This window comes from Heliangelus exortis, chromosome 1, assembly GCF_036169615.1.
Source record: "Heliangelus exortis chromosome 1, bHelExo1.hap1, whole genome shotgun sequence".
NCBI classification, from domain to species: domain Eukaryota; kingdom Metazoa; phylum Chordata; class Aves; order Apodiformes; family Trochilidae; genus Heliangelus; species Heliangelus exortis.
In genome coordinates this window covers 187,391,926-187,409,449 of record NC_092422.1, presented here as the reverse complement: position 1 = coordinate 187,409,449, position 17,524 = coordinate 187,391,926, and the positions used below count along the sequence as shown (strand labels likewise).

The 17,524-nt window shown below is 34.3% G+C and overlaps 1 protein-coding gene and 1 long non-coding RNA gene across 5 annotated transcripts in view; one reads left to right on the top strand and one right to left on the bottom strand.

The window, feature by feature from the left end:
• LOC139791612 (uncharacterized) overlaps nt 1–1,335 on the bottom strand; it is a 67,219-nt gene extending 65,884 nt beyond the window's left edge. Inside the window, exon 1 of the long non-coding RNA XR_011723974.1 lies at nt 1,271–1,335. This is a non-coding gene — a long non-coding RNA (uncharacterized lncRNA). The remainder of the gene's footprint in view (nt 1–1,270) is intronic.
• The window catches only part of CACNA2D1 (calcium voltage-gated channel auxiliary subunit alpha2delta 1), a 361,517-nt gene that overhangs the window by 280,749 nt on the left and 63,244 nt on the right, over nt 1–17,524 (top strand). For all 4 annotated transcript variants that reach the window (XM_071734046.1, XM_071734050.1, XM_071734049.1 and 1 more), the window contains exons 11-12: nt 7,130–7,288; nt 11,412–11,516. In XM_071734046.1, the coding sequence (XP_071590147.1) occupies nt 7,130–7,288; nt 11,412–11,516 (264 nt within the window). The remainder of the gene's footprint in view (nt 1–7,129; nt 7,289–11,411; nt 11,517–17,524) is intronic.

The window sequence follows — 17,524 nt, the reverse complement described above, 5'->3', positions numbered from 1 at the left end:
ACTCAGATTTTCTGTGTACAGAGATGTACATGGGAATAAAAATTTGCAAATTGCTTTCTCTCTATTCTCTAAATGGGTTCTGATAAATATTTATAATATCTTCTCACTGCTGAAATATAGATTGTAACCAGCCTTATTCAAGATTCAGTTATTCTTGGGATTAACCCTAAAATCCTATTACCAAGCCCAAAGCAGCAGGAAAAAAAAAAAAAAAAAAAAAAGAAAAGAAATCAGCAAAGCTGGATTTGCTGCAAGAAGAAAGCCTGATGGAATCAGATCTATTTCACTATTGCTCATTTAATATGTATAGATACAACTGGGTCACCAAACTGATTTAGCCATGAGGTAGAAGCAGCATAGCAACAAACCTCAGCAGATTGAAAGTCAGGAGTGGTAGTGTCTGATTAGGTCTTCAGCAAGCTGACTGTTTTTCTCAATTTTCAGTATTCCCAGAATGAAGTTTCTGATTTGTTCAGCTACCATGATCTTGGTATTTTAATTGTATAAGTTCTGTCTCTGTAGCCAGTTTAAGTATAGGAATTACTACTTTGTTAAAGTCTATGTGATTTTCTCTAAAAGATAAATATTTCTAAATGTTTAAAAACAATTTCCATACATTTTAAGGCAGAGTCTCATTTAATGTTGGAAATCAGTTTTAATGTCAGCTGTGGTTTTTAAGAGGTTTTTTAGTGTTTTTTGGATTTTTTTTGTTTTGTGTTTTTAGATTAGAAGTGTAATCTCAAGATACTCTTACTAAACATGCTGTGGGGTACCAATAGATGTTAGTGAATTGATTAGAATTAATGAAGAATAGGGAGAAAGGTAAGGATGACTGAAAAAAATATGAATTTTTACTTACAGTTGGAAATAAACAATGTTCTGTGAGAATGCTATCACTTTTACAGATTTCAGAGATGCATAAGGATACTTAGATAGGAAGTTGGTTGAGAAATACTAACTTCTACAGCTTTTCCATGTATCATAAACGTTTTTTAAAGGTGTTGGAAACTGAGATGGTTGTTTTGGTAATATGGAAAAAATAGATTGCCATCCTCCTGGAGCTAGAATCTTTTGTGTTGAACACGAAGAAATTTTTCTTTAGGGTGGATGTTTGAATTTTAATACTCATGCTTCTTCACTCAGTTGGCATACAAGTCTGTTTGTATTCATTGAAATGCGGAATTTATGCCATTCACATAATGCACATACAACCTGAACCAGAAGTCTAAAATTTCCCATTTCAAAGCAGTATTTTTAAGAGTAGCTCAACTTTTCTTTTTTCTTTTTTTTTTTTTTTTTTGTTTTTTTTTTTTTTTTTTTTTTTTTTTTGTTTTAGTGCCACCTAGTGACTAAAACCTGAAAAAGTCTTTAAAAGTTCAGTAATTTATTAGGTTTGATTTATTTATGCTATTGCTTTTCCAGTGAGGAGACGATTAACAAAAGATTTTGTGTGTTTCAAATTGAATCTTAGATCTAGAAACGTTTTTTTCTGGGTTTTTTTGGGTTTTTTTGTGTTTTTTTTCTCTGGCAATTCACATAAACTTATTGTTATCATTTTTTATTGACTTCCTTGGTGGATTAGTGGTTTGTCCAGACTGCATTGGATAAATGTTTACTGAAGCTTGCTTTCTTGGTCATGTCAGAAAGACAATTAAACCCATACCCATACCTATGATCCAAGTTGTTTCTTTATAAAATTTCTTATGATGATGATGATTTCAAAGGGGTTTTTTTTAATTTTTTTTTTTTTTTTTTTTTTTTCCCTGTGGAATTACACATAATATGATTTTTTACACAGTGCAATGAAAGGGATGCTTTGAGTTTTCTTTCATAAAAGGAGCAGAATCAATTGAAATTATCTGTTTATATTCAAATAACCTCCTACACTTTCCAAAAGAATGACTGACGGTGGACTTTTGATTTATTTCCGCTATATCCCTTGAGAGATGGAGTTATCTTTGAATATATGAAGAGGGATAGAGGGATATACAGAAAAAAATTTGAAACATTCATCAGTTTATACATTGTCTGTGAAATCAGATATCTTCCTCTCTCAGTGCTGTCTTCAGAATCTAGGGTGTTATCTTGCATTTTGAAGGAGTTTAAATGATAAGTTATTTAGGATACTTCATGGTCTAAGAATTTATGTCCTATTTGATCTTTTACTTTAAATGGCTTACCACAAAATAACTAATATCAAGTTAAATTTGAAATTTGAGGACTTGGAGTTTGTTGCCTGAAGGAAAGGGAAAAACCATCTTGGAATCAATATTAAAACTTATGGAAACATCTTTGCCTTGGATTTACCTGTTTTCTTCACTGTTTCACTTTTCTCACCAATAAAATGAAAACAGTTCTGAGCTATTTCACAAGGAGTCTGTCACCCAGTAATGTCTGAAAATGTCTGTGATACTAAAGTGTGGATATCCCTGGGAGTTACACTGTGATACTTTCTGAAGTGTGTCAACTGTGAAGGCATCCACTGGTATCTGCAAAAGGCAGATTTATAAAAAAAATTTACAATAGACAAACCAGCTTGTACCTGTTGCAGATAATATATTGAACCAAATGTAGTTTTAGAGAAAAAAAAAAAGTTATAAATCTTTTTCTTCTCATATGTTTTATGTGCTGTTTTTTTCCCAGACTGCTTGATAGCTTTGATCCTTCTAATTATCTGTTTCAAATGCTCTCCAGTCCCTCGATATCTGTATCATCTACCTTGCTATACAATTACAAGGCAAATTTAACTCTATTAGTATTTCATGATACTTTAAATAAAAAGCTAACGTTAGCCTGTTTTCTGTGAACTCCAAGTGTTTGCTTCTCTTATTTTAGCTAAAATGAGGAATAAGCTTTTATATAGCTGACAAAGTAGAAGCTGTCACTTGGGGTGATATAATGTATAGATTGGCTTAGCTTTGAACAATTGAATGGTTTGCCTGCAAATATCATCTGTGATTTTGTAAGTCACTCATTGAGCCCATAGCATTGTACTCAAAATCCTTTGATTTTCTTTCTACCACTGTAGCATTTTTGTGACATATGTTTATCCTTACTGCAGTAATTAGGGGGAGATTCCAGTTGGATACATACTCAACTAGCATATTTTGAATAGATACATTGAGAGTATTTTATTAAATAAATGATGGATTGTAATTAATTAATTTAGATTTTTTATACAATTTGATTTTGTAATACCATGGGCCTTACAGTCCAAAACAGCATCTTTTTTTTTTTAAATCCTGCATGTTCTTGTTCCAGTTAAACACTAAGCTAAATGGTGTATTTTTAACTGGTTTTCAGGAAATCATCCACACTTAAATAAGCATTATTATGATACTTAGGAGACAGACAGTGTGACCAGTAATTATTAAAGGCTTATTGCAGATATTTTGACTTTTGGTATCCTGGTGTGTTAAAAACTATGCCACTATTGCTGTTATATTTCAGATAAGTGGAATTTAAAGCTGGCTCAGTCGGCTAGCTCAAAGTTATGAATTTTCCTGGTATTTGTCACAGGGTCAGCTGGTTAAAGAGCATAATTATTTATGGAAATATTGTTATGAAAGTTAGGAAAAGCCTTAAGGGCAATCTGAAGGCTTTTAACTGAAATCCTTCTGTTATTTTCGGTATTTTTCTGGTGAACAAATTAATGTTACAGTGAGTTTTGTACCCCTCTTTGGACATTTTTATCAGTCGCATTTAAACCTTCAGATTTTCTTTCACCTCTTAGCAAACAGGTAATGGTTCATTTATGAAGGTTGTTGTTCTACCTGATAGTTTCTTTATGTAATATACAGCTCTTCTGTTTTGTTGACTGATATTAACAATAATGCTGACTGATGTATTTCAAAAAAGATAACTCTTTTGTCAGTATTATATTACAGCATCTGCAGATTTTGGTTGATATAATTCTCCTTTTTATAAATGTGTTAGCTCTCTCCATTTTACATCAGCATTTGTCAATATATGGATGCATATGTTTTGACCTTGACCCTTTGTTTAGTTTCTATCGTGTTAAGTACAGTACAGTTTAGTTGTTAACTGCTTAAGCAGTTTGAGCCAGTATTTCTGTCAATTTTTGAAATGTCAGTTTCCTATCTGTAATTAACCAATCCATATGCTGGGTACCTGAAATTCATAGGAATAATTTGCAAGACTGCTAGCAAGCAATTTATCTCTGCAGTTTAATGTTAGTGGCATTTCAGAAATTTTTGCTTGTCACTGGATTTTCACTTGAATGTCTAAACCTCTGTTTGCTTTAGCCCGAGACAAGGCAGGCACTGACCATAAGAGTGAACTTCTGACTACTTTCATATTGTCTCAGTTTTGCAGATAATGTCAAATTAGGCAGAGCAGTGTTTTCACTGTACTTTTTCAGATTAAATTGGCTTTGGTAGAGCAGAGCTACCCACCAGGTAGTGTTTTTCTTCTACTTTCACAGTTCAAAATCTGCACTTTTATTGCATCTCACAAATAAAATTAATTTAAGAGAATTGAAATATTAGGATTCAGCTGGAATTCTGTAGAGGTTTAGTCTTACCAAAATGTTTATTTCTGGGAAATATGGCATACATTAGAGGAATATAAAATGTGAAAATTTGGTTATATGTAATCCAGCTCAATGTGCTCATTTATTTTAAAGGGGAAGTTTGCATAGTGACACCGGGAAAAATAAATATATTTTTAATCTTCATTAACTCATCCTGTTTTCATACTTTTGTTACTGTAAATAATTTAGGTACCTGATGCTATCTAGTTGTGGGATTATGAAAGCCCTGATAAATAGAATGTTACAAAAATAAATAAGCAACCTTTGTCATATTATTATATACAAACACTTTTTCAGTATAGCACTTGGTCCAATATAATTTTGTATTTTTCAAAGTTGAAGCACTTGTTCATGCTTTTGTGTGTTTTTGAAAGAAGTTGTCTCCTTGTGACACATTTGGAAACTTCATTTTGATAGAAAGGGAGACAGAATACTGCATAAAACAATTCAAGAGTAACTTGCTCCCACAAATTTTAATCACCTAGGGATGAGAGCTATAAAACTGGGACAGGACAAAAATTGTCCATAATAATTAGAAAGATACATGGATATTCTTTTTGGGTATTCTCACAGTCTATTCTGCCAAACAAGAATATTTCATTTTTTTTTTTTTAGCTAATACAGCCCTAAGGAAAGCAGGAAATGTACCATAAAAATTCAGTATCTCACCAAAAGACAGTATCAGCTCATGATGAATGAAGGAAAGTAAGCTTCCTAGGAAAATAAATATAATATGAAGGTGACGAGATTTTATATTAGTTGTGAATAACTTAACTCCTGCAATCAAAATAGTGGCCTTTCTTGTTTAGGTTCTGCATTCATGCAGAAGTGGTTTGGGGTACAGTATTGATATTAGAGGATGGGGTAGATGAATTCATCTTTTAAAGTCTCTGGTTCATAGGGTATGTTGACAGATCCTTTTCGTGAGAATAAGAAATCACATGTGGAACCATGTAAGAATCCAGCATAGCAAGTGGTCTCATAATAGTGTTGGAATTTGTTCACTTACCACCAAAATCCCCACTGGTGCAACTCTGTGGCTATTTTCAAGAACCTGGAACAAATAAGGCTAAGCCTTTTGTTGAAGATGATGCCTTTCTCTGTCAGTAATCTCTGTCATAAGCTGTACTGTATTTGCTGTTATTCCTTTCCTAACTTGATAGCAGAAGTCGCTGATTAAAGTGGATCTTTGATAAAAATTCCTGGTAGTTCATATTTTGATAGGTCCTAAGAGCATACATCCATCTGTATGCATCCCTATACAATGGATTCCAGGACACGGAAATGTCTGTGCACCTCCTAGGCATCCTATTAACTTGAATTCAATTATTATGCATTACTGAAAATTACTTGATACCATCATCCCCTCATCCTTTTAAATTCTGTTCGTTGCAAATATCCTACAATTAGAGTGCAAGTTATAGTTTGCTGCTGATAGCAATTCTATCTCTGTACTTTGTGCCTTGTACTTAGTGATTTATTTTAGACAAGCAAGTAGTCTGAGTAGTTATTGAAATCTGCGTCCCTACTTACCTTATCTGCTATACAGTACTGTTGAACTAATTAATGGTATTGAGACTTGAGCCTGCAAGGCATGATTTTTAAGTTATTTTAAGGCTTTGCACCAGGCTGACAGCATAAAATTACATTTACGTTTACTTTCACTGAAGACCATTAATCAGGAAGAGATATAACAATCTGTTATCAATTGAAATGTAAATTAGGAGGTCTGGATTTTAGCGCCTTCACTGAGAAGGATTTTTATGGAATTTTTTTGACATCCTATTTGCTAGTGAGAGTGAGAAGAGGGGAAAAAAAAAAAAAAGCTCCTACAGGAAATCTGGATAAATGAAACAGTTTACAAACTGGCCAAAAAACCAGTTTAATAATATTATTCAAAAATATCTTAAATAAATACCGCGTTTTCATAGTTAAAATGAGATTTTCATTCACATAGAGTTAAAAACAAAGTATCTGGAATAGTATTTTGTTTCTTTCGAGACTATATTTAAAATCATACATGCTGCAGCCTTTTTCAGGAGTCTAAATATTCTGTCACAGTACTCAAACCTGTATAATTATTAACTATTACAGCTATACCTTCACTTTTACTTTGTACCAAGAGTGTATTTTGTTTTATATAGTGAATTGGTACTAATTGATTATGATTTGCAAGTTCTACAGCAGACTAATATGTGGAGTATGGAAACCACCAGACAACCAATATTTTTCAGTAATTAGAAAAAGTCAGATAAGTATTTCCCTATGGTTTTTATATCCGTAACTTGGCATTTTTCTGTTCATCTATATGATCTTGAAACAAAATTTATGGAAATTTTCCCACTATAGAAGAGTTTCTGCTTGCAATAAAGAGTGAAGCAACATTTTTTAAAAAATCATATTTATTGCCCAATTTTGAAATCTCCAGACTCTCATGGACAGTCTCAATGCAGTGAAATTGAAAATCCAGATATAAAATACTTTATTTCATAGATGAAGAGAACGGTATCCTTTATTACTACAGCACCTAAAAAAGAAGATTAACTATCTTTAATACTAATTCTTTTTATTTTACAGTTTAACAATAATGCTCAGAACGTCAGTTGCTTTAATCACCTTGTCCAAGCTAATGTCAGAAACAAGAAGAAGCTGAAAGAAGCTGTCTATAAAATCTCTGCCAAAGGAATTACTGATTACAAAAAAGGCTTTAGCTATGCTTTTGAACAGCTGCTGAATGTAAGTATGAAAGTCATCTCTCTGCTTTGAAGTGATGAAGGAGAACTTGAATGTCCAGGTGGCCACTGCATGTTTTTCCCTTGTGTAACTCAGTGGTAGAAGTGCAAACTTGCATTTACAAGCTAAATTTATCCCAACAGTATTTTATTTTCATTGAAGATCCCCCAACAGCTTGCTGAAATTTGGGATTGAATTTGATTTTGAACATGCTGTGATCCTTAGTTGTTGCATGGTTGTGGGATTGATTGATTTCCATGTCATTTTAAAATGGTAGGCCCTGTTACAGGCGTTTTATTTCAATTTTACCACAGCATCTCCTAGTAATATTTAGTTAACACAGAATTTCATACCTACTGCAAGTCATAACTAGTCAGTCATGGTTTAAGCAGGAAAGAGGGGAGCAAATGAGCTTAAAAAGCTAGAAATTTTCACTATCTTTCTTAAATTTTGGTGGAGGAAAAGCAAAGAATGTTTTCAATGATGTTTTCTCAACAGATCCCTATGTAGATGAGCTGAGGGTTTTAGTGGGGAAGTGACTGGGTGCCCTCTGCTGATGGTTAAATAAAACTACAAACAGGATTTTAAAAGCTGCTGGACTTTCTCAGTCCAGCCTGAAAGGCTTTTGCCACTTCACCTGTCTCATGCAGAGGATATCAGGAAGACACAAAAGAATATACCTACCACAACTTTTTCCTCACAGTTTTTGTGTTTGATTAGCATTATGGATTACGTCTGGTGCAGCACCAGTTATGTACATTGTGTACAGGCAGTATTTAGAAGACCTGAATACAGGGGAAACCTCAAAGTAGATTTGTTAGAAGAACTAAAAAAAATGGTTTCAAAATAATTAGAGATCAGTCTCACAGTGGGACTGTCTCTCTCATAACTGCAGACATAGGTATGATTAGCTTCACACAATCTCTGCAAGTCTTTAAATTATGTCTGGACATAGTGGATGTGTATATCAAGGGAAATTAAGAGATTATACTATGCTACACAGAGTCATCTGCTCCACGTATTGCCAAATACATCTGGCAGGAAGAGTAAAGGGCTGGTGATGGTGTTAGTGGTAGACTCTGGTGACAGGACAGTATAATGGGGTAATATAACACAGGCTTAAACAAACTAAAAGAATATATTTGAGGACAGTTTCCAGTTGTGTATTTATTAAATCAAATAGTCCACTTGCTTTAAGTTCCATGGCAATGAAGTGGTTTTGAACAGCTCAAATTTCTGTAGTAATTTTGTGGACACTATTTCTAGACGAAAATTATTTCAAACATTTTTTTTTTTTTTCTGAATATAAACTAATATTTCATTTGTGCCATGAAAAACTAAAAAATTGCTGTCTGATGTGTTTCTAGGTTGGAATAGATACTTCAGTTTCTTTCATCATATTAATTCAAGTGATTATCAGTGAAAGAATCCCTAATTTTAATGCAGTATTTCCCCATTATTTATTGTTATATTAACTTCTTACTTCTTTGAAAACAGTAACACTTCAGATGAAGCAATTTATGAGCTTTTCCCCCCATTTTGTAATAACTATGATTTACTAAAAAAATATTTCCTGAAGTATCTCTTTTTTTGAATAGTTGATTTTTAAATTTTTTATCTTTTCCTTCTTCAGTGGCATTAAACTCATAATGAAAAACATATTCCTAAAATGTAGGATTCCTAATGTTAGGATTTTAGGTATCCTGAGATATAATCCTGAACTGCCACTTAATGAGTTAATTTTAGGTATGTAAAACTTGTATAAAACAGAAGTAATTTTAGTGTAGTGTAACAAGAATCATGTCTTGCTTTCTTGTTTGAAAGAAAGAAACGAAAAAATATGTTGTTAAGGCAATTCTTCCTTCCTCTTTATCCCTTCTAAGGGACTGGGTTGTTACATTCATTCATTAGGGTGTGAAGTTTTTATGGTGGGATGTAAAAGCCCTTCTGTAAGTACTAGGAGATAAAATGAAAACACTGCATTTTTCTGATAGTGTATAAGCAGATTCTAAGTAAGCCACTTGAAAAATCCTGATTTATTCTGTAAAAAAACCCAAAAACATAAAAACCAAACCAAACCAAAACAATATACAACAAAAAAACCCTACCAAAACTACCTGAAGTTCACATTTCCCATAATAGAGTTCATTTGAAAATCAATAGGAAAGTTTTATAATATGAGCAGCCTTTGGTTCCCTTCCTTGTCATCTCTCTGGTTTTCATCTGATTTTATTTTCGCCCATATATTAAGTCATTGTAAATGTAGGTGAGTTTAATTATTTATGAAGTATCCAACGCTACTTTTATTACTTTTTTAATATCCAGAAGATTGCATCCCAAAGTGCTGCCTTGTAGGTTACATTTCACAGGTGAAAAAAGGTCATAAATTATTTAATTCCAAATGAAACACAGTGTGCTGATGAGATTGGAGAGAATGTATTGATTTCAAGAGGTTTTTATGTGTTATTGCATGTAAGAAAATCCTTGGACTTGCTTTTTCAAATTATCAAATACATCGATGTTCACTGATTATTCAACTACCAATTCAAATAATCTCTGAGGAGAAATTATTCTGTTGTTAATGTAGTGGTCATAAATAAAGTTTTTATATTTTAGTTTTCTTGGTGCATTGTAGAAGCATTGATCTGAAATATTGAAGATTATTGGCTGATGTTTCAGGGATGGCTTTTTATTACAAGAGAACTAGGAAAAAAGTCAGAGAGTAGAATGAAAAATAATCAAAGGGATTGGGATCCTCTCACCTGACCAAGCCAGGCCAAAGCTGCTATCTAGTCACAAAGACTAAAGCAAGAGAGAACTAGGTATTTTCTAAGGATGAGCCTCCTATTTCTTTTTCTGACTGTATAGTAAATTTATAATGCAAACGTCAGGCTTGCAGAAAAGGAAGTTGAATTTATTTTTACTGGATGTTTAAGGGATTTTCTCTGTCACATCCAACTACACCAAAAATACCAAGATGTGTCTGACCAGGGCCACTTACAAGCAACAGGGAGAACAAGGAAGGCTGGCTGTAAAATTCATGAATTATTTACCTAGACTAGATTCTTAATTTTTAGCAAATAAGGAACAAAGATGAATGCTAAAATAGGAACCCTTAGCTCCATTTGTAACAAGCCATAATTCCTGGTCATCTTTCTTTTGTTCTGGCTGTGGAACAATATTTTTGTTCCTTTGCACAGCACACTGTGTTTTCCTCAGTATCTTTATTAGTTAGCTTGACTACTTAATTAGGAGTCCAAGGAGCTTCTTCTCAATTCTCTTTTTTCCAGGTTTGCTCTCAAGAAATAATGGAACATATTCAGTTCTTTGCCTCTGAGTTACAAGCTAATTAGAGAAGTAGGCAATAGACAGATGGACATCTTGGCTGCAATGCATTATATAAACCTGATTGTAAAATGCTTTCTGAAAGGTTAGCTATTAATTTCAGTCTATTTACAAATAATAATTAAAAATAAAGAATGGAGTGGGCAATGGAGCTTATTTTAAGAAAAAATCTGAAAAATAGCAAATGCACAAATATTTCTAAATTTATATAGTAGTTTCTAGACGTACCTATAGGATGCCTAAATTATGACTTTTGATAGATTCTGTGAGTGAGAGCACAGCTGAAGCAAAAAAAGCAAAATAATAATTAGTAATTAATTAGATGGTCTTGGTTACCAATTTTCCACAAGGACAAGTATAAGGATAAGAAAAAAAGAATAATAGAAAGAAGGAATAAAAAAAAGATAAAAGAGAAGAGTAATAATGTTTAGAGGACTTCACTGTACAAGTGTTATGTAGAACATTTGTAGAGGAACACTGTGAGATTGACAAGATGAGTATGATCTAAAGAGCTTTCCTTGGTTTCATGGAACTGAGAAGAACCACCAAACCTCCATTCCTCTGTATTGGTCCATATCTGAAATGAGTCATATTTAGCTTAATATTTTATTTTATTTTTTATTTAGAAAGTGGTATTGAATGAAATTCTATAAGACTTTGCAAGTTTTGTCATTATCTTGTTAAAGTAATAAAAATGTTGATATGAAAAGCAACAAATATAACAGTTGCTGTTACTTACAGCCTGAAATAAAAAAAACCCTTCTATTTGTATCTTCTACAGCACAGTGTCTCTAGAGCCAACTGCAATAAGATTATTATGCTGTTTACGGATGGTGGTGAAGAAAGAGCACAAGAAATTTTCCATAAATACAATGAAGACAAAAAAGTAAGTTGTATGTAAAAGTATGTTGTATGTATGTGTATGAAAAAATTTACTTCATAAAATACAACAGGAACAACAGGAGCATTTAAATGTGGAAGTGAAAAAACGCTTTTGTGTGTGTATAAAGTACTTTTTTAATTAGTATTGAATCTTAGGACAGGTAAAGCTTTCCCAATCTATAACACTTTGAAAGGAACGTAAAATATATATAATAATTTACACTTTGTGACACTTTTGTGTCAAAGGTACAGAAGTATACCATAAGAGAAAAAGATTTAAACTTTTCAATATTTTTCTTATACTGGTGTCATCTTTGCATTATCAATCAGAAACACAGGAGCTAAATGATATGAGAAATATGTGTATTTCCTCACTGTGAATATTTTCTGGTTTTGTTATTCATCAGGCAAAGGCGAGCCAAACCTCAAGGTTAGGATTTGAATAGATTTGGACTGGAACAAACCCACATGGTTTTCCCAGTGAAGTTAATTATACCTTTGAGGGACTTACTTAGCTAAGAGTGGTATGGCTTTCTATTGTTGAAATTTGATCTATGGTTCAACCAGAATTATGGGTTTGACATGGTTGGATAATTTGAATTCAAACTTCTGGTCTGGCTTTTGCACACCTACAGATGCACAAAAGTGTCAGTGTGTGTGTCTGAGTGTGTAAAATAAACCAGCTTTGTAAGTTGTCTCCTAATACATTTCAGTGTTAATAGATCTATTTAAAAGACTAATCACTTTTAAAATAAAAGATAAATATGAGCTGGGTTCATAACACTACAACTAAACATTTATTTTTATTACTGTTTGGGGATGCACCTATACCTGTTTTTTGAGAGGGGGTTTGTTTTGTTTTTTTATTTTGGAAAAGAAAATCCAGAAGTTACATCACCAAGATGTTTTAACAATTGATGTAGATGCTTGTGTATAAAGCAGTGTATTTGGTTGGAAAACCTCATATAGATGAACTAATCCTTTCAAAAGAAGACCTAGAAATGCAAGACACAATTTCCATCTCGACCAGTGATTCACTCAGTGACCTTAAATAATAATTTTTTTGTCTCCTTTATAATAGTGTTTCACACGAAATGATATGGTGGGGTTTAGTTAATCTTTGTGTCTGAGCTGAAAGTACTTTCTAAGCTGATAATTAGAAGGAAAAAATGAATCATAGCATCTCATTGTGTGACACATATGGCTGTATTCTGAAAATATATGCAGAGATTCCTCTTCAGATTTGGTCTTGGGACCTTTTATTGTTACAACAAAAGCCATAAGCTAAAGGAAATACGTGCATAAGAGGGGAGATGTGTGATTTATTCGTTATTATTTTCCATTTAATTTGCCATGTTAGGAGGAAAGTATAATAAAATATCCAGTCCAATCAGTGAAACTGATTTGTAGAGCTCAGATCTGTCTTACTAACCTCATGCCTGATAATCAGTTATTCTGTGAAGTATAATTAATTAAGTGTAGGATTTATTAATTTAAAAAATGTTATTTTACTCCATCCTTTAATGCAAAATACAGCCTAACTGTCTTTTTCCTTCTAGTGAATAAGGATTTAGGGATTTTAATGTATACAACAAATTTATAATTGTGACAATGATCACTGTGTGGGTTTCTGATTATTTAAGTATTTTTTTCTTATATAATTAAAGGCAGTGGAGATACAATATGAGGCAAATTTCCTATACTTGGTTAAGTTCTATGTATCTGCAAGTTGAAACCTTAGTAAGCACTTAAATTTTCTTACTTGTCTAATAAAGTACTGGGTTGCTAGGTGCCATCCCTTACTAGTTTTCTCCTAGATGACATTGCAAATATATGCAAAGAAATAAAAAGAAGTTTTTGCAGGTATAATTTGAAGAACCATTTGCTTTTTCTGTATATTTTTCAATCAGTACTAATCCTTGTGGGAATTTTGGGGAAAATTTATGTGTGAAAAACTTATAATGAGATGGAACCAGTAAATTCATTTTTAGGAATAATAATGAAACTCCCCTGACAATCTTTCATAACATTCTAATGTTTTTTTAAAAGAAGCCTAATATAAAATATGCATGTGGTCATGCTCTCCCAGTAGGACATAGGAAGACTACACGATTCCAGGATGATGACATGTGAGCTTTTTTTGTTATTCCCTCTCTGTGCAATTTAATGTTAACCTTAATCTATAATTAACAACATAATTGACAGATTCATTCTAACATGAAAAATACACACACATATTTAATTGTAAAACCATAGTCCCAAACATAGTGTTACCTTCTCTGATTGCATAGTCAGCTGCTTTCACATATTGAATGAGAAGATTATTTAAAGATATTTGTGGCTCTAGATTCTGTTGTGTTTATTGCAGTTAATTTATATTTTATTTGATTAATAGCTCATTGAATCATAGGATTGCTCAGGCTGGAAAAACCTTCAAGATCATGGAGTCTGACCTCGTCCTAACCCTATTACCCTATTTCTGGTAACCCACCATTAAAGCATGTCCCCAGTCACCACATCCAGATGATTTTTAAGCACATTCAGGGATGGAGACTCAACCACCTCCCTGGGGAGCTTGTTCCAGTGCTTAACAACCCTTTCTGTAAAGAACCTTCTCCTGATGTCCAACATAAATCTCTCCTGACACAACTAGAGTCCATTTCCCCTTGTCCTGTCATCTGTCACCCATGAGAAGAGATCAACCCCCACTCTGACTATAACCTCCTTTCAGGTATTCATAAAGGGTGATAAGGTCTCCCCTCAGTGTCCTTTTTCCCAGACTAACCAGCCCCAACACCCTCAGTCACTCCTCACAGGGGATGTTTTCCAAACCCTTCACAAGCTTTGTTGCCCTTCTTTGGACCTGCTCCAACACCTCAATGGCCTTTTTGTATTGAAGTGCCCAAAACTGAACAGAGTGCTCGAGGTGGGGCCTCACCAGTGCTAAATACAGAGGCAGGATCACTTCCCTTGTCCTGCTAGGCACAGAATTTCTGATACAAGCCAGAATGCCACTGGCCTTCTTGGCCACCTGGGCACATTGCTGGCTCATATTCAGCCGACTGTGAATCGATACACCAACGTCCTTTTCTGCCAGGCAGCTTTCCAGCCACTCTTCTCCAAGCCTGTAGTGTTGCCTGGGCTTGTTGTAACCAAAATACAGGACCCGACACTTGGCCTTACTGAATTTCATACAGTTGGTCTCAGCTCAATGATCCAGTCTGTCCAGGTCCCTCTGTAAAGCCTTTCTGCCATCCAGCAGACTGACACTCCCTCTTGGTGTCATCTGCAAACTTACTGAGGGTGCATTCAATCCCCTCATCAAGATCATTAATAAAGATGTGAAACAGGAGTGGCTTCAGCACTGAACCCTGGGGGACACCACTCATGACTGGCCACCAACTGGATTTAACTCCATTAAGCACAACTCTTTGGGCCCAGACAACCAGCCAGTGTTTAACCCAGCAGAGTTTATGTCCAGCCAAGCCATGGGCAGGCAGCTTTTCCATTAGGGTGTAGTGGGGGACAGTGCCAAAGGCATTACTGAAATCCAGTTAGAGTACATCAACAGCATTTCTCTCATCTACTAATCAGGTCAACTTGTCATAGAACAAGATCAGGTTTGTAAAGCAGGATCTGCCTTCCATGAACCCATGCTGACTGGGCCTGGTTGTCTGGGTGACCTTTAGCTATTCTATAATGGCTCTTGAGATTATTTGTTCCATGACCTTCCCTGGCACCGAGGTGACACTGACGGGTCTGTAGTTACTGGGATCTCTTTCTGGATTTTCTTGAAGATGGGTGTCACATGTCAGACTATAATGCAAGAAAAAAGTTCTCATTTGTAGAGATGTTTTACAGTATGAGTAAGATGTTAAAAAGTTTTCCATGTTTTAGCGTAGTAGCACCTCATAGTATAAATACGAATCAGCTAATAAGTTTCTTGTCTGCTCTGCATTTGTTCGAGTATTTTTCACAGAATTTTTCTTCCCAGTATCACAGTCAATCACTTCACATCTTAGGTAGACTCTGTTGTAAACTTACTTTTTTTTTTCTCTTGTACAAACAAAAGACCATCCAAACCGTTAATCCTTTTTTTAATCCTTGTGATGTAAAATGGCTTAATCTCTAGAAGTATTCTCTCCTCCATGTCACTTACTTTGTAATTCCTAGACAGGAAAGAAGCTTCAGAAACTTAAGTCCCATGAGATGACATGACTTAATAGACTGGTTTGCAGTGCCCTTAGTGCAACTTTCAAGTTAAGAAGTGAAAGAATACAAAAAACAATTGGAACTTACTTAAAGAGCAGCTTGGAATCTAGAGGCTGGAAAGTTCTCCTGTCGTATTGGGGGGTTTAATCTATTTGAAATAGCACACAGACATATTTAGAATAATTTTCTGTCTTTATAAGTAATATACAGTATGAATATTGGGGCTATTATAAAACTTATGTGACACAGTTTTGAGGAGGAGCATCCCTAGATTTCATCTGTTTGAAGTGGAAAATCACAATTGTATTTTGAGTGCCTTGTTCTCTTTGTAAAGCCAGATTTTATTGTCACAGATTAGAGCTACATGCAGTGCCTGATACTTAAAGCTGGCATGTTTACCTTTAGAGTTACATTTGGGGCACTCATATTAAATGTGCGAAATACCAAAAACTCACTAGATTTCAGGAATGGAGGTGGTAAATTTTCATTTTATTTACACTCATACTACAGATGGTTTCTCTGAAGACAGCAATATAAATGTAATCAAAATGTGGGACCAGTAGGCGTTCTCCATCGTGAGAATTTTGAATTCAGGTTGAAAATAGAAAACTAACTACAGCTCTTCAAGGCAAACTATGCAGCCTGAAATCTGTGTTTTGAATAGTTGCTCATCTTATGTGAGTAGGAAAAGACCTTAAACACAACTCATGCACTTTCAGTTGTTTGAAGTTTCCTGTCATGATAGAGCTTTGTGTACCTGCCTCACAGGTAGAAGATTTAACCAGTCAGGTATGTGGAGAACCATAATGTAGGGCTGATGTCCCATTCCCACAGTATCTGTCACAATTGACACATCCCCATTTGGTGGAGGTGGGTTTTTCTTTTGACAATATAATTTTACAGAAAATGGTACACAGAATTTTCCATCAAATCAGTTCCATTAAAGATATCTGTATATAGTAGGCACAGAACTTCTACAGTTCCTATGGGAGAAGGCTCTAGCTTGCTCTGACTCCACTTCTAGCTGGAAGCAAAATTGTCTAAACAGGGTACATTGAGCATGTCAATAGAATGATAAAATTAAGTATCTATGAGAAATAATTTGCAAAACTTTCTTCTAAAACAAAAATACCTCCTACTGATATTACCAAAGGAGGGAACTCTTTTCTTCATTGGTTTGAATCTGCAACTGCAAGTCAGTAAAACTAAAAACTGAGTTAATCTAAACAGTGGTGTATGGATCACTCTAGAAAGTGTTAGACCTGACTACAAATGACCATTGGAAAAGCCCGTGACATTTCCACTTGAGGCAGCCACAGAATTCTCATCAGGTGTCAGAATGAATGAATGTAGTTTTTTAGTGACTCAGACCTAAAACTAGAAACAGCATCTTTCTCAACACCAGTATCACCTTTGAATAGAGCTTAACAGCTGTTAAAGCATGCCCCAGTAGTTCTTACATTTCTGAGTATGTGCAGACTTGTGACACAGGGTATAACAAAAGCAATGAAATTAAGGGTTTAAGCAAGCAAAATCCTTGGTTTTATCTGAATGGCACATACAATAGTTTGATAGATAAAATGTTAGCCATATTTATATTTCTGGATTTTAGATTTTTCTCTGGCCTTCTCTACATTGGTTTTCTTTGTTCTTTAGGTAACTTAATGCTAAGATACATCTTCCTCCTGATATTTCCCTCTGTGAATTCCCTTGGAGTGATGGGACAGGAAATCTTATGTGGAAATAATCTCCAGCTAGCTGATTAAACTGACTCCCTGGCTTCTTCCCTAATCACTTCTT